General features: G+C 44.5%; 1 protein-coding gene across 1 annotated transcript in view; it reads left to right on the top strand.

Annotated features, from left to right (window-relative positions):
• LOC119180249 (guanine nucleotide-binding protein G(o) subunit alpha) overlaps positions 1 to 21,447 on the top strand; it is a 41,451-nt gene that overhangs the window by 7,309 nt on the left and 12,695 nt on the right. The window contains exons 4-9 of the mRNA XM_037431396.2: positions 1,518 to 1,610; positions 6,124 to 6,284; positions 6,937 to 7,065; positions 10,002 to 10,131; positions 11,972 to 12,043; positions 17,862 to 17,949. Coding sequence (XP_037287293.2) covers positions 1,518 to 1,610; positions 6,124 to 6,284; positions 6,937 to 7,065; positions 10,002 to 10,131; positions 11,972 to 12,043; positions 17,862 to 17,949 — 673 coding nt within the window. The remainder of the gene's footprint in view (positions 1 to 1,517; positions 1,611 to 6,123; positions 6,285 to 6,936; positions 7,066 to 10,001; positions 10,132 to 11,971; positions 12,044 to 17,861; positions 17,950 to 21,447) is intronic.

Genomic DNA, 21,447 nt, shown 5'->3' with positions numbered 1-21,447 from the left:
AATAGAATGACTGTATTCATTTTTTTTTTTTCGCACTCGATTTTAACGCGCTTGCAATTTATGAACTCGCTTGACCGGAAAAAAGGTGTGCGTTAGATTCGAGTAATAACGGTATGTATATTGTGGGCATTTATAAGACACTTCATCACCTGCACATAACCGTCATCACATGGTGTTCTTCATCTGCATCGTTTGTGGGGACACCTCTTGAGTTTGTTCTGTGCCGCGGATGCGACTAGCTTCGCCACATCTTCCATGCCTAATAAAGGCGTGTAAAGTTCTATGCCCTAATACGTAATTACAGCTAAAGCAAATGCAGGCTTTAGTCACTGTTCACATGTTTGCAGGTTCTCTTAGTTTTGGTGGCAGCGGGCTCGCTTGTGTAGCTTAGTGTTTGTCACACAATTCGCTTACGAAATTGGAACAAGATATAAAAAACGAAGCTTGTCTAGTAGTAGCAGCAACTGTCGTGAAAGGCATGCTGTACCCGTGTCTCGGGGGTTGGGGCCCTCTGCAGTGGCACGGTCTCTGCGTTATTGTCAGGCCCTGAGTCACATGACAGTCCTTAAAGTCCCAGTATACGCAAACTCACCGGCCTGTTGCCAACCCACCAAGATGGGCATGCAGGAGAGAACAAGCGCACAGTGGGCATGGCCATTGGGATGACGGCACATGTGCGAAGAAGAAATTGACCTTGGCTGGAGCTTCAAGATCAAATATGCACACAAGATCATTTGCTGGGTTTGTAGTGGAAGGAGTAAAGTTATTCAGGTGGTTTGTACCCATTGTTTGGTTAAGGCTAAACATTACTGCCTGAAATTCTAGTTTCTTTTTTGTTGTTGTTGTTATTATTATTATTATTATTATTATTATTATTATTATTATTATTATTATTATTATTATTATTATTATTATTATTATTATATACAATTTCCAGATCATACAATGGATATGCATGGCCTGCTTAAGGTAGTATAATTACAGTTCCACTGTATTCAGCCAGCATTCGTAGTTGGCACCTCATGACTGCACTTCACTGGAATGTGCGACTAGCATTTGACATCGCCTTTAGGCATCCATTACAGTTTGCGTTTGCACCCTTACTGCAGTTCTGCTTTCATTGTTTGCTCTAACGTGTATGTCGACATCTTGCATCCTGTATTTGTTCGTTGTTTTGTACTGTATCTGTGTTAACTAAGGGCAATTTTGAAGATGAATGGTCACCAACTAGCCCACTTCGTAGCTGTCATCAATGTCATATTTCTACAAAGGTTTCTAGAACAGCCATGTTAATGCTTTTTGCTGAAAATTTTTTTAATTGCGTTATTTGACTTCTGCATGAGCTTGTTGTTGTATCATTCTAAAGAAGAAAATATTTCAGTATCGACACTTCTTGATCAGTATGTTTAGGAGATGCAGTTCTTCAGGGCTCAAGCGTGAGGTTGTTACTGAGCCTCGTGTGTATCAGAGACCAAGCTGCTCCGTTTCCTTAAACTGTGTCTGTGTGCATCTTGCAGCCAACGGTGCTGGACAACCTGCTTGGTTCGATGAAGTATGTCCTGACAGGCATGGGCATTCTGCGCATCAACCTTGAGAACCCCAAGAACAAGGTGGGCATACCGCTCCCTATTTGGAATGTCCGTCAACTGTGCATGTACATAATCAGGCACCATCGTCAGCCTAATTATATCCATGAGGTCCTTTTACCAGTAATCTTCAGCTATTGTTTCTGTCTTGTGACAGCTAAAACTCTTTATCTTGTGCCCTAAAATTCCTTATTTGATCGCCCTTATGTGTTTGCAGCTGTCCTCGTCTGCACTTATTTTCTCTTGGCACCCATTCTGTTATCTTATGGATGATTTAACTGCCCTATGCAGTGCATTGCCGGTTGAGGTGCATCTATTGGTTTTATTTTCATATACAATGTGAGAACCCCCCCCCCTCACTCTTTCATGCACGCATAATTGTATTGCTGCTTCAATTTTTGACAAGATGCTTGATGATGTCATGCCTTCTCTTGAATGAGAGAAGGGAAATTTTGAAGCCTCATTTTTTTTCCCCAGAAACAACTTTAATAGTGGATGTTATTTATTATACAGTCGACTCCCGAAATCGAATCCGAAGTCGCTTAATTGGAAGTGGAATGGAGGTCCCGTCATTTTTGCTTGCAATTCAATAGAAATAAATGCTTGTTAATTATAAGCTAGAAGTCTGAAATTTCGGGTAATTCAAATTTTCAATCGAATTTTCCAAGAAAATTTTAATAACATTTGATAAATTTGCTTCTTTTAAAGTGCAAAAAAATGATGTTTGTGCGGCTGGCACTTAAGGGCATCACAGCTGACCACAGCGCTAAATATCAACACTTCCTGCAGCTTACTGGCGCAATTTGCATCGCAGCTGCTTACAGCGCCTCAGACCATGAAGCGGCAAGGCAATTCTGCGAGCGGCCTGTGGAAGTTGAGCAAGTGCTGGGCCTAACCGTTTGTATCGTTGAGCCGAAAGCATTTGCACGTGCAACGGAGCTCTACGTGTATTTCAGGTGCAGTCACGACTATGGCAACTCGCGTGCCCTATAGGACGCTAGACTTAGCGACGAAAGTCAAGATTTTCAAAGAAGTGGACGTAGGAGGCACAGCCAAGCAAGATATTGCCCGGAAATACGGCATCAAGCCTAATACCCTGTCAAACATCCTCAAGAGCAAGCGTGGTTGCTGGACGCGTTTGAAAATGACCAGTTTAAGTTGTGTCGCAAAAGGATGCCCACTGGCGCCCACCCAGAGTTGGGGCAAGCATTGCTCGTCTGGATTCAGAAGGGGCGCGAGGCAACCGACTTCCGCTCAGTGGGGAAATCGTTGCAGCGAAAGCCTCATCGCTTGCGACAATGCTAGGCATCAAGAACTTCGCTTCGTTCAATGGATGGCTTACACACTTAAAGCAACGCCGTGATATGGTGTTTAAAAGCGTGAATGGAGAAAGGGTTGCCGTCAACGCGGCAACATTTGCTATGTGGAGAGAAGATAAGCTTCGCGAATACTTGGAGGAATATCAGCTGCAAGATATCTTCAATGCGGACGAGATGGCACTTTTTTACAGAATATTGCCAGAGAAGACGCTGACCTTGACTGCGCTGGAAGTAAGCGGAGTAAAGAAAGCGTGTCAGTGCTGATGGCAGCCAATATGACGGGCTCTGAGCGATGTCGCCTGCTCGTAATCGGCAAAGCCGCTAAGTCTAGATGTTTCAAGGGTGTAAAAAGGTTGCCTGTAGACTACACATCTAACAGGAAAGCGTGGATGACTGCAGACATATTCAAGGATTGACTGATGAAATTGGATCGCAAGTTCTTGTTAGCGAAACACAAGGTGTTGCTGCTTGTGGACCAGTGTAGTGCACACATGAATGTGTCGCCCTTGAGTGCCATCTGTGTCGCTTAACTACATCAGTGTTACAACCTATGGACCAGGGGATTATAAAGAATGTGAAAGTACTTTATCGGAAACATCTTCTTGAGTGGATGCTATTGTGTATGGACAATTCAACTCAATATGAGGTGAGCCTTCTCAGCGCTATACATATGCTGACGCGAGCATGAGGTTGCTTAAAGGACGAGACCATCCCGAACTGCTTTAGGGCATGCGGTTTTGTTGCAAGTGCTGCAGATGGTTCGTTTTGTACAGCGGGGGAAGCAGACACAAGTGAAATTGAAGTTGAGTCTCCTGACAGTGTCGTAGAAACGTGCGGTGCGTTTACGGACGCTGAGATCGTTGAGATGGTTCGGCCCAGTTATGATACTCGCGAAACTAAGTTGGACGACGATGACGTTGCAAGTGAGCCACAACCTCGAGCTGCTGATGTAGCCACGGGCCTTGCCCTCGCGCAGAGGTTTTTCGCTGCTGAGAGCAACACCGAGGAAGCTTTTGGGCACATATACAGACTGCAAGACTTGCTTTCTGCTGCAAGATTTAGCAGACAAAGGCAAACTGCAATCACCGATTTCATTTTGTAAACTGCTTTGTAATAAATGTATTTTTCGTTTGTTATGGTTAATTGGAATTCCGTTTTATTGGAAGTTTTTGGCGGTCCCCATCAACTTCATATTAACGAGAGTTGACTGTAATTACATACCTGCCAAGTCTCCCGGGCATTACTCGGGAGACTTCCAGATTTTATACGTTTCTTCCGGTTGTACAGGTCATAGGAAAATCTCCCGGAAATCCAGTTTTGCCCGCCCATTCAGTGCTTTGTCTGGCGACTTGAGCAAAGTTGTCTGGCCTTGTAGTAAAAAGGATTGTTTTTTTTTCTCAAAGATGGTAGCAAGGGCAAGGTTCAACTCAGTTCAGTGTATGTTTTCGAAATGTGAAAATAGTGCCAGAACATGCAGCTTGCCCAGTAGGAGCAGTGAAATCACGCATGGCTATGCAGTTTTTGAAGGTCAAGCACATTAAACGGAAAAAAAAGAGAGAAAACTTTATCGTAGTAGAGGGAGGGCAGTGACCTCGTGGTACGGTTGATGCTTTTGCTGGCTTTTGAATGTGCCAGCATTCCAGGAAGTGATGGTGGTCAGACTGTTCGCAGTGCTTTGCCACTGCACTATATTCACTGTTCAACTGACGGAGGTCGTTCCTGTGCTGCTGCATCTTTTCGTGGAAATTCTTATTTTCCCGATTTAGAAAGTGGGCAGTTGGCCATTCATTCAGCCGTCAAACGCCCCGTCCCGTCATGGCACCGGTTTTCGTGTCAGACAGACAACTGCAAATGTTTACATTTTATATAGGAGAAGATCGTAGCGTAAAAAAATACCACACCTCGTCCTCATTTTGCGCTGGTGTTTTCTAAGAATGCCAACTAGGACATAGTTCACGTTTACCACACGGCTGTGTATTTTGAATTCCTGGTGCCTCAGCACACACGAGAGAGAGAAAAAAAAAAAGAGTAAGGAGGGAGCCAGCTCCTCCGACAGGAGCGCTTTCTCCACGTGATGTGTGCCTTTGCAAATGGACGCACGAAGAAATGCGCGGTCCTCTTTTGTGGCTGTTCCATCAGACGCACCCACGCCTTTAGGCATGAGAACAGTGGGGGTGTGGCTTTTAACCTTTGAGGTGGGGGGAGCGCATAGTGAGCCCTTTACATTGACATAATAGGGAGTGGCGCAGCAACTTGGGCGGACAGAGAGGGGGGCGACGCTGCGATCTTCACTCTCCCCCACCTGTACCCGGAAGGGGAACTGCGCATGCTTATGCCCACACCTCACTGCACACTTTCTGTACATTTCCTTTGTGTCCCCTTTCTTGTCTCCCTCAAGGAGTGCTAAGCTGAACTGTGGTTCCGCAAGTGTTCATCGAACTTATGGCAAATCTTTTCTAAGCTGCTCCCCACGATTAACATGTGCTTTTCCTTTTCACAAGTACGAATTTTTTTTACTTTTTTCTCTTTTCTAATCTGACTGTTTTCTCTTCTCTCTGTCTCTTTCATCCCCATCCCTCTTATCGAGCACTCCTCCCCCATATCCTTACTTTTTTCCTTCAGCATTCTTGTTATTTCTTCAGTTTTTTTTTTGCTCATCCACAAGGGTTGCTGAAAAGAATGCCTGTTTTCTTACGTGATCAAGCGACGAACGGAGAACACCGAGCTAGGGGAAGGCGAGTGGTCCGCAGGACTGTATTATGGTTCCTTGCTCGACGAAATAACTCGTAAGCAAGAAACGACAGTTCTCGCACGCAGAGCGATGTTATCGCATGTGCCCTTTCTGCGACGGTGACGGCCCAGTCGTTTCATCTCTGCCCAGTGGCATTCGTCCCTAGCCCTAGCGCGTTTTTACTCACACATGAAACAAACGATAAGCGATGTTATCGGTTTGGACTCTGTGCAGATCAGCGGCGACCGCGAAATTCCTGGACAATGTTCATAAAATTGCTATCACAATACCCCCCTCCTTTGAGTAGATCTCCCGGATTCCGTTTCTCCAAACTTGGTAGGTATGTAATTGTGATACGCTAATTGTGAGGACATTAAAGTGGATGTACTAACAACTTGCTCATTGAGTTTTGTATTTCATTTCTCCCCATTTCATACGTCGTCGTCGTAGTGCAAAGCTCAACCTGCAATGTATCTCTGTTATGCAGATGTATGCGCAGACGGTGCTGAGCTGTCAGTGCTGCTTTGACGAGAGCATCACCATGCTGCCCTTCGTGACGTCCGCCCTGAAGAACCTCTGGAACGACAAGGGTGTCCGGTTGGCCGTCGCACGGGGCTTCGAGTACGAGCTCAACGACTCCGCGCTGTAGTGAGTGGCGCTTCGATGCACTTCCCCCGAAAAAAGATTCCCAGTTGGGGCTTTGTGTAGTCGGTGTGCATTCAGCAGCGAGCACCACAGATGACAGTGTAATCGTCCTGTGATGGCAGCCCGTCCTGTTCTTTCACTCTTACAATCTGCCATGTTGGGCCTCTTTGAAGACAGTCAGGTCCTTTATGCAGTAGAAAGAAAAGTCAGAAGAGATCTGTGAGCATGGTGGTTTCTTTGCTTATTGCATGAGGTATTGACCGTTCCGTGTTTGAAAAGATTATAGGCTGCTTGATATGCTTCTGTGAATATTGCAATGCTTTCTGTATGTCTGACATACTGACAAGGGCATTGTGAACGCTGGCAATAATGTCAACTTTATTCGTTCACTGCCACTGTTTATCACGTTCCTGGGACACCTTCGTCCATAATGCAAGAACAACAAATGGTTATTGATTGGCCCACTTCGTAGCTCTTTTTTGTTCATGGCTTCCATTAGTTAACTTGCGATGTCTGTTCACTGACATGAAGTTTGTGTTCTCGTTGGGATAACCCTACGAATGCAAGGCAATGATAACATAGTGCTGCTTTTTTGCTGAAGAGATATAAAGTGGGATGATAAGGTGTGAGATGGATGACCTCATCTCCCTCGCAGCCTTTTTGAGAACATGGACCGCCTCTGCTCGGAGAAGTACATGCCGACGCCACGGGACGTACTCAGGGCCCGAGTGCGCACCAACGGCATCATCGAGACCCACTTCAAGATTGACGACATTGTCTTCAGGTGAGCGTCAATGCATCTACCCTGACTGGTTCTGCATGGGGTGCACATGTCGTTGGTAGAGCCCCTACATAGCTCGGCTAGTTTCATAGAAAGCTTCGACTAGTATCACCATAGTGTGCCACAGTCAACTTTATTGAATGTTCATCCTGATATTAGCAGTGCATCGAGAGATGGGGACTAGGAAAAGAAGGTTCGCAAGATGTTATAAACAATATTGTGAGTATTATGACAATAGTTAGTGTGATACAATAAAGAGAGTGTAGCTAGAGAAATCATGAAAGCGTTCCACATCTAGAAGAGATAAAATTGTGTCTATCTTAACACGCCAAGGGATGCAGAATTTCTATACCTAAGCACTACATGCACATGTTCATTACAGAGATTACCTGTTTTATTTTCTGTTTTTCACTTCCCCTTTATAATTGCATTTTTTTTTCTTAATAAATTCAGTTACGAGTCAGCATCCATGTTGTGTGCCTTCTCTTTCTAGTCCCCATCCCTTAGTGTACTGCTGATATAAAGATGAGTCCGTACTGACTAGCTCAAGTTTCAATTTTCGTGTATTGAGTGCATTGCTTCTTGGGGATGTGTTCTGGTGTTACTCTTACCTTAGCTTGCAAGCAATGAATAGCATATGTAACATTGGTTTCAGAGCAGCTTATACCGCTTATTGCGCAGTTCCCCAAGATGAAAGACCGATTATGATGCGGTTGCTGAAAAATCGTCATGTGGCAAATGCGGTAGCGCATGTGTGTCTGGAAGAAGGCACGCTGGGAGCACCGCTGGGGTGCGAACAAGGAGGAGAGAACGCGAAGTGAACAAAGTAGCGTGTAGGGAAGAAAAAAAAAGAAAACAATTACCGTGGCACGCTGCGTGCGCTCGCTGTGTAAAGGAGGAGGGCGGTTGCCCAGGAAGCCTTTGCACTGGCGCCTACGCGGCTAGTGTACCAGTGTTGCTAGCGTGGCTCAACATGATACGTGCGATCCCTTCCTTATAAATCCTGCCAAGAAAAGCGTCCTCGTTATGGGCCTTGTTACAGATATCACGTTAGCTATCTGGTCTGTAAATTTGAAAGCTTTTACGGCTTTATCACACGACTTTCAGCCTTTGGGGCCAGTGCGCGATCTTGCATAAGCTTGGCGAGTTTTCCTCGTTCTCCCGGTCGTGCACGCAAACTTCCTATTACGCATAGGTTCCTTGGTTCAGTACTCGAGTGCAATCTTTTCCACACCCGATCTTCATGTCGTGGGCAAACTTCCCACGGCAACATACCGATCGACAGGCTAGGCCCAATCAGGGTTGGTTGTATTTTGGTAGCGATCACGTGCTAAGTCTCGGTTTGGTACGGAATCATTGAATCTCTTTGCAGTGGCTGCACTTGAAGGGATGCATACCGTTAATGAAAATGAGGGTGGCACGTGAAGGGATGCATATCGTTAATGAAAATGAGGGTGGCACGTGTAGCGCTTAAATGGTGGTTTGTGATTCACAGTCGTGAAATTGGGTGCGCACCCGTGAAATCGCATGATTGGCTTCTTTCAGTGCGTGGAATTCCGGACGTGATACGACATAGTTTCTGTGTGATGCGCATAATCGATGCAGTCTGAGAAATTTTCAGCAAATTTCTGTGCAAATTTGCTTTCTTTTGTTAGACACCCCCCCAACCCCTTTCGCGTTAATTTCCTTGAACACGGCTGCACGCTCAACATGTTTTGCTCAACTGCGGCCCCTGAAAAAGGTTGCTTTGGTTATAGTGAGCTTCATCGATTTGTATGTCCCGGACGGCTCCAGACGGCCCCGGATGCCAGCCCCGCATTCGTTTTTCTCGGGGACCTACTGGAAGCTCCGACCACTAGTCCAAGATTGCTCATACGCATGTTCGTTTTTCGCGTGCCTAGCGGCCCGGGACCGTCCGAACAATTTCTTTTGGGCAGCTGGCAGACACCGCGGTCCACATGCCTGTGCGGCCATCTCAAGTTAGACACAGGAAATTTTCGATGCACTTTTGCTCTCTCATTGCTTTTCTGTACACTTCTCACATGTTTCTGGATTTCGCATTGTTTGCGCACCCAGTTCTTGTCATCAGTGTTCTGAGCCACATTGAGCATGTGCGCATTCCCCAAAGTCGGGCAAACACGTGTTATACTCGCTAGTAGAAACAGTAGTAGAAACAGCGGTGGAACCACCACGCCAGTCTACAATGCGCACGCGCTCGAGTAGTCCTCTTACAGTAAGTTGCGTCACAGAAGAAAAAGATATAGTTCACTACCTAACCACTGTTTAGGTTGGAATTGGGTCGTCGATGTGGCGTGTGTCACAGCTATGGATGAAGCAGATGGCGTAGCCTGGCATCGCAGACACCACAGCGGATGCAGCCAGCATCAAGCACGCAAATGGCCCGAGGCCGCTCGGGCTGGCTCGGGACATTTAGGTCACGTGCATGTGACGTAGCTGCCTATGAGCCGAGGTGTCCGCCAGCCGATGGCGAGTGATCTGGGACTTGGTAAATCGATGAAGCTCAGTGCAGATATTCGCGACTCCCGTGTATTACGTTATAAGCAGTCTATACTGTACCCACTTCATCATCAGGTTCACAGTGCAACGATTGACGAGAAGAATAGTAAAGAGTGACAGAAGAGTGCACTGATATTTGTTTCATAACAGAAGATAGTATGTGAAAATTGCTCATGATTGGCAGTCTGCTTCTAATTGGCAACAAATATCTCAGGAGATTAGTTGCGCTTCTTTATTGCAAACCGTGTCAGCTCTCTCTTAGTGATGTGTATGCACGTTGTCTTTCTTTTCGTCTCTTTCCATACGGGTCTTACATGCTCTTATAGTAGATGAGATGCACGGCTGGTCACCACCATAGTAGTCGTGGAACCATGTCGCACCAGTGTCCAACTATGATAAGTGTGCATATGCCCTGCCTGCAGGATGTTTGACGTGGGTGGCCAGCGGTCGGAACGGCGCAAGTGGATCCAGTGCTTTGACGACGTCAAGGCCGTTCTGTACGTCGTGGCCCTGAGTGGCTACGACATGACCCTCCAGGAGGACCCAACCGTGGTGAGTGGACAGCGTCAGGAATTTGTGGTTGTTTTTTGCAGCACACATGCCGTGTTTAGTCGAATAATTTGTGAACTTTTTTTTCGCGACTTTGGAGTTCCAAAAAGAAGTCGTGCAAATTATGCAGGGATTTCACGAATGCATATTAAATACTAATGTGCAATAGCTTAAGTTCACTCAATATATATACAATAAAAATAGAAAAGAAATGAAAATGAAGTGGAGCACAAGTGAAGTGTACTTTTTAATTTAACAAAATTAGCACGCATTAACCAGTGAGATCCGATTACGCGCGCTCTAGTCAGAATCACTGATCGATAAGTCCGATAGGGAATCATTGTCACGGCCGCTGTCACCGCCCTCCCTAAGTGCATCATCTTCAAGTCTGTCGAGCATGTTTGAATACCCACTTTCTTGAAACCCTTCTCGACAATGCTGGGAGAAATTAGGTCCCACAACACGACGATACTGGAAAATCTAAGCATTTGCACATCATTGAAAAGGCCTTCTTTAACGGCAGGAAACTTGTATTAGCAAGCGTGCATTCTTCTGCCCAATTGCACCAATCGTCACACGTTAAGGAACTTCAGGCTCAAGTGTTTAGAGGTGGCACAGTTCCTATTTTCTTTGGCACACTTTATAACAGTAAGCTTTAATTTCACCGTATTTAAAATTATTGTAACTTATTGCTAAGTGACAGTAAAAGGCGACAACCGTATAGCGAAACCTAAACTTTGGAAATCAAGCATTCGTGCATTGCAGTGTGGACACAGTGAACGAGCGGAACAGTTGGCGCGACAGGGCGACAGGCCCTCGCACACCTCCAATGAAGAAAGTTGTCCGTGACGTGACGCGAGCATGCATTCTCACAGTCATAGAGATGGTGAGATAGAGGGAGGCAAACACCTGGGCAGATCTGGTAGAGTGTAGTTTAGGTGACCTGTCATACAGTTTTAGTGTTTGGGTACGGAGGGACCATAGTTCAGGGAAAGTGCTCGGAAAAAAAGACTTTGCACTTGCAACCCGTTTGACTGCGCTCATCTACACGGGAAGGCACTTTTCCAGCGTGCCCGTCTAAAGCATCCAGAGGTCCAAAGCACTTTTCGTGCGTGTGCCGTCTAGCTGGCTTGGGCAGGTCGGCAAGCGCAAAATATGCGAGTAAAGTTTTTTTTTTTAGTAACGCTGGCAAAATATTTGGGGAGTATAAATTCTTCAAAGGTGCAAATTATTCAAGTGAATACGTTACTTTAGTGGCAATGTTCAAGCGTCTGCTCTACATTGACACTGTGTTCATCGGCAGCATAGCGTTTGCTACTTTACTTCTTATAGTGGTGCCAAATCAGAGTGCGAACCAAGCCATTACATCATTTCAGGTGAAATAGTCCAAGCATAGTTTTACAAATGGAGCTTAATTTCACAAATAAAATCGGTGGGTCTCTTTTTTTTGCCTAGGCGCTTGTAGAACTTTCTAGTCGCCTATCACTTTTTTTTGCCTATTTACATTTTTATGGCAAATTTTACTGATCATCACTTTTGCCACTGGCCATTGGTCGTTCACTAATAGTGGCGTGTTTGTGAATGACTGAGTAGCTGAGTGTATAGGCATATTAAGGGGTCCCCTTTTTTAAACTCTCCTTCCTATATGAGTGGTATTTTTTAATCATAATTAAAAATATTTTCCGGAATGGGAAAATTCATTATGTCCTCACTTCTTTGGGGCTCCTTTTGTGATGACTATTAGTTTGTTTGCTCAGTAGCATCTTAGAACACAGGTGCCCGTGCTTCTTTTTGCGACCCTAACGCTGACACTTCGTGTGTTCCACGTGTTCCCCCTTTTCAGAACCGGCTGCACGAAAGCCTGAAGCTGTTCTCGTCCATCTGCAATAACATGTTCTTCACCGACACGTCCATGGTCAGTGACTACCATCTGCCTTCAATGTAGAAATCGCTGCATACAAGCAACGTCGGAAGCATTTTTGTAATTATTCTGATCACGTGTCTTTAACTGCTGTAAATATCTGCACCAGATAAATAATTGATGCATCTTCTGAATAGGTCAGCAATACCCTCGAAAAATAAAACTGTAGATAGCGCTCTGGTTTTCATTAAGTTGTCTTGAGATGCCAGCTTGAAACCACAGGCACTCGTTCTATGGTGTGGTTAGTTTGCTAACTTCTAATGTGTTACACTCAAGCCTCATTATAACAGAATGAGATGTGCTCCCAAAATAACTTTGTTATATCCGAAAACTCATTGTAAACGTTCATCTGTGACATCGTATTTGTGGCTGGACTATTCTTCATTCAGTTTGTTATAAGCGATAACTCGTTATACCGTATATACTCGCATAATGATCGCACTTTTTTTTTTTTTTCAAAAAAATCGACTCTGACTTCGGGATGCGATCATTGCGCCGGGTAAATTTTCCGTGAAAAAATATTCTGAGTACCGGAAACGCAAAAAGTCGCTAATCAGAATTATTACGATAGCTATAATGAACATAACCAAAAATAAAAGTAAATTAAGGCTTACCTTTGTAATAAAATGCACGCATTACGCAGGAGCTACATGCATGGCACGCTGCCCTTTTATTTTTTACCTCTCTGACCCCCTAATGTTCATTCAGACTCTGAAGCATCACTGGCATCAGTGTCGTCGCCACACGATTCCCTGTCGGTACCTGCAGTGTCTTCACTGTCCCACAGAGGGTCATCTTCCGTTCCGTCGAGCGCGTTGGAAGTGCCAGTGACAGTCCATTCCACCGCATGAAGCGTGTCGTCCAGCCAGAACTGGCGCGGAAGTCTTTTGTGGCTAATCCCAGCCTCCAGGATACTGTGCACGCCTGCGTCCGTATCATGTCTAATGACACTGCATAACCGTCCTTGCGCATATCCTGCATGTATTCGAGGACTGCCTTTTCAGTGTCAGGGAACTTGCCAGATTTGGGTCCATGGAAAGCCCATCGCATGCTATTAGTAGCCATGAGCATGTCGCGCTGTTTTTTCCTATATCGGATTCGGATTTCATCGACGCCAAAATGTCTGCCGGCAGCGCGGTTGCCGTGCTCTAGCGCATAGTCAAGCGCCTTCAGCTTGAACGCGGCAGTAAAGTTCGCATACCGCCCCATGGTGAAACGGCGCTTCGTCAGACTATCACAAAGCACACCAAAAAAAAAAAAAAAAACGTGGTCTCAGGAAAAAGAAAAAAAACATTGCTGCGGGATGAACACAGGTCGACCAACAGGCGGCCGCTGCTGTAGCACTGCTGGATGTCAAAACAAACGTGGCGGCTGACGGAGCGAAGCCACCGCATTTTTTGTTTTTTGCGTCATTTATGGAGGTTTTGAGTACATCACGTGCGTGAAAACAGTTTCTTCCATCTAAATAAGGAATGCTTTCATTTAAATCGGTAAATTGACGGCATTAGCATAGTGATGCCCGCTTTCAGATCACAGAAATAATGATAGGCGTGTTCAGCTAGACTTGGCTCATGACATGTCGATGCGGCAAGTTCAGGGTGCGATCATTACACGGGGGAGGGGGGGGTCGAATTTAGACGACAAAATTTAGGGGTGCGATCATTATGCGACTGCGATCATTACGCGAGTAAATACGGTATTCTTGTTTGTTATATTGAGGTTTGAGTCTCATGGTAGAAGGTTTTTGCAGAATTCTGCTAGTGCGATGACCTGCAGCAGCTTTCCCGCTGAAATTAAATGGGCCAGAAATTTCGCTTCCTAAATTTTTCCTCATGTCATCAGTTCTCCAGTAAACATTTTGCTAGACTGGTTTTTCCTGTGCTTTGCTTTTTGCATTTTGTCTGTGCCAACACAGATTTTAAATGTGCTCATTTATTTCCTTATATACGTCATCCTCCAGCTGAATTTTATTAAACATTCCTGCTTCACTTATTATTTGTTCAAACTTGATTTGCTGTCATTCGTTTGGCTTGACTTTGTCATAATTAATCCTTGTATGAATTTCTATTTATTTATTTATTTATTTACACATCACCTACATTGCCGTGAGGCATTACGTGGGGGAGTTGCACGTGGCAATACCATAACACAGTTCAAAAGTCATTATACACTCAAACCTCATTATAATGAAGTTGAAGGGGAGCCACAATTATTTCGTTATATCCATTATTTCGTTATATCGGTTATAACAGTTTGTGGTAATGTATGCTCAGACGGGCGCACACCTATAAGCATGCAAAGAAGGAAACAGCCTCGCCGCCTGATGTACCGCTACGCGACCACGCATGCGAGAGAAAATAAACACAGTCGAATTTCATTAATTTGAACACGTTTAATTCGAACTCATGCTGTGGTCCTGTCAAAGATATGTGTATTCCAATGGGTAAAAACGCCCTGTAATTCGAACGCGCAAGCACTTGCGACGGTTAATTTGAACATGCCGTGACCCACAGGTCGAGGAATCGAATCCCGGCTGCGGCGGCTGCATTTCAGATGGAGGCGGAAATGTTGTAGGCCCGTGTGCTCAGATTTGGGTGCGCATTAAAGAACCCCAGGTGGCCGGAATTTCTGGAGCCCTCCACTACGGCATCTCTCATATTTATATGGTGGTTTTGGGATGTTAAACCTCACATATCACTCACATATCAATCAATCAATCAATCAACCAAACATACCGTGCTTCAAAAATGCTCTCAGCACCATGCCACATCCCGCGGCGGCACCTCTGAACGCTGCACGCGAAGAAGGGAAAAAAATTAATGGAAAGAAAAGACTGTGACGGATTGTTTGCTCTCTCTCAAATGCCGATCTGCGACGCACCTGTGCCATGTTTCTTCCTTTTCCATTTCTGCACGTAGAGACTCTTCTCCTTTCAAGGCCACGCGCGGAGAAAGAGGAAAAAAAATTGGCCCCGTATCTGCATTTAATCTGCAATGTTGTCGAAAGACGATAGTCTTGCGTGTGGCGAGAGTGAACAAAACATTTATTCGATGTTCTGCTCAAGAAAATCGGTGAATGGTATTCTGGAGGGGCTGCATTAGAGTGCCCCGAGCGTGCAGCGGAGGCAAACGAGCGCATCAAGTCACGTCACACGTGAGACATAAGCGCCATCTGGCAGTTTTTTTTTTTATAAAACGAAGCACGTGGATTTGAGACGAGTGTACACGCCCATCTCAGAGGTGATAAGTTGTAGAACGCAAGGCGACGGGTAGATGCCACCACCGTCTCGTTTTGGCAAAGCGTTGGAAACACTCGCCTTTCCGTGCAAGCGTTGGATGGTCAGCGCATCGTGATAAGCGCTACGGTCCTTAAAATTATTTATGTATGCCTTTTCTAGTAAAAGGCGTGTTGTTAGAATATATGCGTGTTGTTATGGGGCCCCAGACACGCGCGATAATTGCTTTTTAATCGACAATTGCACAAGTATGAATGCTGAAGCTTGAGCAACATAGGTGGGCGCTGCGGATGGGGTCGGCCGTTTCAAATACCCGATGCTGTTAAGAGTGGACAAGTAGACAAATGTACAGACAGACCAAAATTTTTGCGTCGAAGGTCCCCAAGAAAAACTATCATCTTTAAAAAAAGAAAACTGTTGCGGAGACTCCTCCTTTCTCGGTGCAAAGGGTAGTATCGGAGACGCAGTCGTTGCCACCGTCTTTAGAGAGTGTTGGTGCTGGACTTAGTTGCGAGCTACTAAGCTTTGCAAACTACATGCGAAATTTATTGACTCGCTGCAAGGCAAACGTGTGCGGGTGAGCATCACCGATTACTTCAATAATGACGGATGTCCTCTGATTATTGAATAAATGTAAGTCTTCTGAAGCTTCCCCATCGTGTGTTCTTATATGTGAGAGGGAAATCGCTTTGCACCGTGGCGCTGCTTCTCGGTCGTGTGACCCGCTGACCGCTTCCTCAATCTTCTCTGCTGGCTGTGTGAGAAGGAGGGCTTTCTAGGCCGTGTGTTGCGTGGCTGTAATGTCAGCGCGAGAGTTTCGAAAGAGCCGCGTCGAATGAGCGTCAAACTCTGCAGAAAACGATATACGTAACACACTACGATAGTTTTTTTGTTTTTTGTAGACTATTTGGTAGACTAATTTAGTTGGTTATATTAATTTACCGGTCAGTTTTACTTCTTTACAACAACGTTTAAAATGCACGGTTCTCAATGGAGCTTTCAAGGGGAATTTCATTTACTTCGGTATATATATTATTTTGTTATATCTCGTTTCGTTATAACGAGGTCTGAGTGTAATGGGTACTACAAATGCAACAATATGCGAAATACTTTCAAGAGGAAAACATTCTAGTGATGGAAATTACACAAATCATTAACACCATCACAGTCATGCATCTTAAACACCTAGACGCTTCGAGGCAACAAACCACTTTTATTGGCTGCAATATTGTGGGTGGTGTTATAGAAAAAAAAAAAGAAGCAGTTCTGGTGTTTTGAACACTTGCTTTATTATCCATTCTTACTGAGACAATAAATGGAAGAACGATTTTTGGCATATCAATAAAGCACAATTCCACAATCCCGAAAACACCACTTTTGACGCGAGAGAACGCTTGGTAAGCGACCAAACGGGTGAAAAAGAAAGTGCGGGTGGAGATGCCACCTGGAGACTCCCACACCAAACACCTTGACTTCATAGATTGTCAAGGTGTTCCTACATAGCTTTTAATCGATAAAAATGAAGTACATTGTCATCTTTGGGTGTCGTAGACCTAACGTACGAAGTTTAAGTTAATGTCATTCAGCCGATGTCGTCAAAATGTGCAATATAGATGTTTTGAAATTATTGATGTTACGTGTGGAGGTTTCGGCGTGAAATTTAAAAATAAACTTCAACCTTGATTTTCTCCTCTAATATGGAACTTATTATTATGGTGAAACTTGCTACATTAGCGTTCTCAAAGTGCAGTTTGTCAATAAAAATAAGTCATTGTGTCACTTCAGTGTTCCTTTTATGGGTGGAATTGGGAATTACCAGTGGTTGACGGGATTCGTGTATCAGATGCATTCAAAGGCTAGGCTTGTGCAAATAATGAAATCAGGCCTGCATGAATTGCAATTTGGTTCCATAATTTCAAATCTAATTTGAATATTATATATCGCATAAGATGTCACGACTTAGCTAACCTGCACAATTCTTTTTTTTTTTTTCAATTGAAACAAGGCACATGCAGATATCATTCTTTTTCTGGTCAAAGGAAAGTGGAAACAACTTTGAGTAGTAGAAGGATATAACATTTGGTAGAATGTAGGCGATAGCCTTTAAAATATGTTTCATTTTATTATTTACTATACTTATAGCACATCAGCCAGTATAACAAGCTCCTAAGCTTAGAAATGATGAATCGATGTGAGGCTAATGCATTCATTTAACCTTGAGGTGGGGCTTTTGAGGCAGTGTAGATTTTTGTGGCATAGGTGCATTCATAGCATGTATTCATTAATTTTGAATGCACTTCCACCTCGTTATAACAAAGTTGTATATTGCACGATGGTAACTCATTATATCCAAAAATTCCTTATTAAAGTATATTTCTAATGCTGTATATATTGCAAGAGTATTCTTCACTTCGTTATATCCAGGTTCGTTATATTGAGGTTTGAGTACACTTTGCAATTTCTAGTAATTTAAATTCAAATCGAAGTGAGTTTGAATACTGTAATATTTGTTCAAATATTCGAAGTGATCAAATATTCAGATGCCTCTAACAAAGACTATCGTGAACTCATTCGCAGATTTTGTTCCTGAACAAGTTGGACCTGTTCCGGGAAAAGATCCTCTATTCGGACCGGCATCTGCGCTACTACCTGCCGGACTATAAAGGTGGGCACACTCATTCTTTTTGTCTGACCACTCTTGTATAACTACTTAAGCATCTTTCACTCCGGGCGAAAAGCGCAGGAAATGCTTTCCCGGGTTGGTTGCCCATCGTGATAGCGGCATCCACGTAAAGTAAATGAAGACGATCAAGTGGTGAAGAAGTAAGAATAAATTTACAGTAAAATCTCGTTAATTCCACCCCTGTTAATTTGGAATATTGGTTAATTCAGTCATAGCGTCTGATCCCGTACAATGTACATTGTTCTATGACTTAAAACTCTCATTAATTCGGACAAATTCGGCCACGCTTCAGTTAATTCGAACGTCCGACCTCAGTCGAGTCATGACGGGAAAGTAGCAGCGGATTCTGCCGGCCAAATCGACGGTGCACATAAACAACTTTGCGATCGGATTGCGGCCTCTGAGATTCAAAACCTCATTCAAGGGTAGTACATCTCAGAGGCACAAAAAAACACACACACACACACATGGTTGTTTAAACAACTAAAATGGAAGGCAGTGCATCACTACTGTCATCAGCAACGGGCAACCCACGGATTTGCCTTTCCTTTTCTTCTTGCGCCTTAAACACCTTTGCGTGACTGTTGAGTTGGATTGCTCACCTCTAGTGTGGTTTAAATTATTTATTTGTACGTGATCAGTGTTATCTGCAGTCTTACTGTTTGCTGTTTTTGAAAAGTTCGGCAGTTTTTATTTCGTTTTTATCACCGTGCGTGTTTTGTGTGTGTTTGTATTGTCTACTTCGTGCGCGCCCACGTGACCACCACGCAAGCAACGCCGGAATGGCTTCGCCTCCGTCTCCTGCGGCCCCAACCGCCCCAACTCCCGCAGTGAAGGGGGCGTAGTATGAAGCAAAGGATTTGTCTGCAAAGGTGAAAATATTGAAGTAGTTGCAAGTGGGAGCATCTCGAAAAGAAGTGATGGAAAAGTTCAATGTGAAGAAAAGCACGCTGAGCTCTTGCGTGAAGAACGAAGAGCAGATTATGCAAGCGTATGACGGGGACATGTTTGGCGACTAAAGGAAGAGGCTTCGAACGGCAGTGCATCCCAAGCTTCTTCGCACTGCAAGACCCCCCCCTCTCCCCGTAATATTCGCACCACCACATTGCCACTAAAACTTTCGGTTGTTCTTGGTGAAGGTTATACGCGTGTAATTACGGCACTTCCCCAAATGTTTTGTAATATATGTGAATTGCAAACATGCAGTAGAATCTCAATGATACGAACTTTAAGGGAGCGCACAAAATATTCGTACCGTCTCGAATTCGTATGAACCAAAAACAAGTTAAAGCTGATCATGAAGATGAACAAGAACTTTATTGGGGTCAACTACTTCTTACTGAAAGAAGTCCATGATGTTCTTTGACCTTTCCTGCTTTCAGCGCCTCTTATTAAAGTGCTGCAGTTTCCTCACTCATGCTGCTGGCGCCGCGCGTTCACTTGAAATCAAAACGAGGGAAAGCATTCAAACTTATCGGAAAAATGCGCCGGGAAGTCGACAAAAAAAAGATCAGTCCCGGAGTATTCAAGCAGAAACGCCAGAGCGGCTGGAAAACCACGTCCGCCCCCGTCGGGAACATTCACATTCATTGTGCCCCTTGTGCATGCCACGGTCACCCTCACTGCTTCAGAATTCATTCCAGTTTGCTTATTTCTTGAGAATTGATGTTCTAGTCATGCGTGCAAAGCACAAAAGAGAAACAGTCTACGCCTTTACAATGGTTTCGGAAGATACGCCAGCAGAAATCACACGAGCAGACGCAGCTGCGGCGATGGATTCGGCCGGCTGTGTGAAATCGAGACAGACTAGGGCATGCCGTCTCGCTGCTGCTGCACCCTCTTCTACTTCCGCTGTTCTCAGCGATCGTAATCCAAACCAGGCTCTCGATGAATACGTCATTATCAAGTTCATGAGCTTTGACGTGTTGCAAGGGTAGTACGCAATAGCGTTGACGTGATCCACCGCCGACGCCCTTGCCACCATGTTGAATTAGCGGCTGGTTGTTTACATCACATGGTTCGAGAGTTAGAGCAGTCGGTGTAGTCAAAGCTGTGAAGCAAAAGGATGGTCTGCTATCGTGTGGCAGGAAAATTGGCCTTGTACCACTTTTTTTTTTTTTCACGTCGGCCTCGCAGTTTGTTTTCCTGGCCTTTAAAGTGAGGAAAATTCCAGCGACTTTTGCCACATTCACACCGTTTAGCTTGGGCTTTTCTCCCACAGACAAGCCGCATTGCGCTGCTGCCGTGCAGCGGCCAATAGACTTCTCCCTGTTTGTAAACAGTGTGACGTCACTGCGGGCACCCCGCCCAGCATACCCTCTCTCGGAGCAGGAGCTGGTTGGCAAGAAAGTTCTGCCGGCGGCATCTTTCTGCTTAGCAGAGCTGCATGTCTCCATTTCTTTGACAAAAATTTCTACATTGCTATGTTCTAAAAAGCTTTTGAAAGAAGGGGGCCGTGGAAGGTCACTGCTCATAGTGTGGAAATTTACTCGTCGTAGATGGATGGAAGGAGAAACTTTACTTAGTGTACTGAGAGACGCGACTAGCACGCAGTGGGCTTCACCCACGTAGAAGGCAGCCGCAAAAAAGTCTGATCTTTTTCGAAAGCAAACGTTTTGAATGTACATGGTGGCTGGCTTTTTGAGAAATATTTGCATGGCATAGTTGTAGACTTATTCAATTTATATCGTGGCATGTACAATGCAGTTTTAAACGAGATACAGCATTGGCGGCAGCATGGTTTTGAGCTGCTGTGCGCGACGTTACGAATAAGATTCTCACTCATTGCGTGAGAGTCTGATCGGAGATTAATGAAAAAAAAAAAAAAAGAAAGAAGCACCTCTTGACATGCATTATGCTGAGGTTAACATAACCTCGTGAAAATTAAAGTGAAATTCTGCTGCTGCGTTTCTCAATAACCCTCATATGATATAAAACCCGACAACTTAATAATATATAGTATTATCTGACACAGTTACCTTGCTGCATTTGAAACTTTAACATGTTTTCGTACCTATATTGCTCCTTTAGGCCTGATACACAAACTTCTAATGCACATTGTCACTTCATAAGGATCGAGCCATAAAAGCACAAAGTAGATAAGAAACGGAAATCTCCGCTGTTTTTATTACCACGTATCAGGTATCTGATAATACGAGTTATAGCCGTGATGAAGCGTATATGCAGATTCAGCAACGCTACAACATGCTTATAGCTCATACATTGTCGTATATATCGCCAAGAGATTATGCACTTTTATTTTTCTGCACGCCGTGCATACGCTGAGATGTACCCACTCGCAGATGATTGCATCAAATGCATTTTTACCTTGACTAAAATGTCAGACCGTAATGTTCCATCGACAACCGGTTATTGCAACCGGCCAACACCGAATACCAGTGTTTTCGCAAACAAGACACATTGCGTTTTTCACACTGCACACACCATGCACAATATTCCCAGTTTCACCGTCCACAAAGG

The sequence above is a fragment of the Rhipicephalus microplus genome, chromosome 7, assembly GCF_043290135.1.
Source record: "Rhipicephalus microplus isolate Deutch F79 chromosome 7, USDA_Rmic, whole genome shotgun sequence".
Lineage (NCBI taxonomy): Eukaryota > Metazoa > Arthropoda > Arachnida > Ixodida > Ixodidae > Rhipicephalus > Rhipicephalus microplus.
The sequence above is the reverse complement of the archived record's forward strand: the minus strand, read 5'-3'. Positions and strand labels throughout refer to the sequence as shown.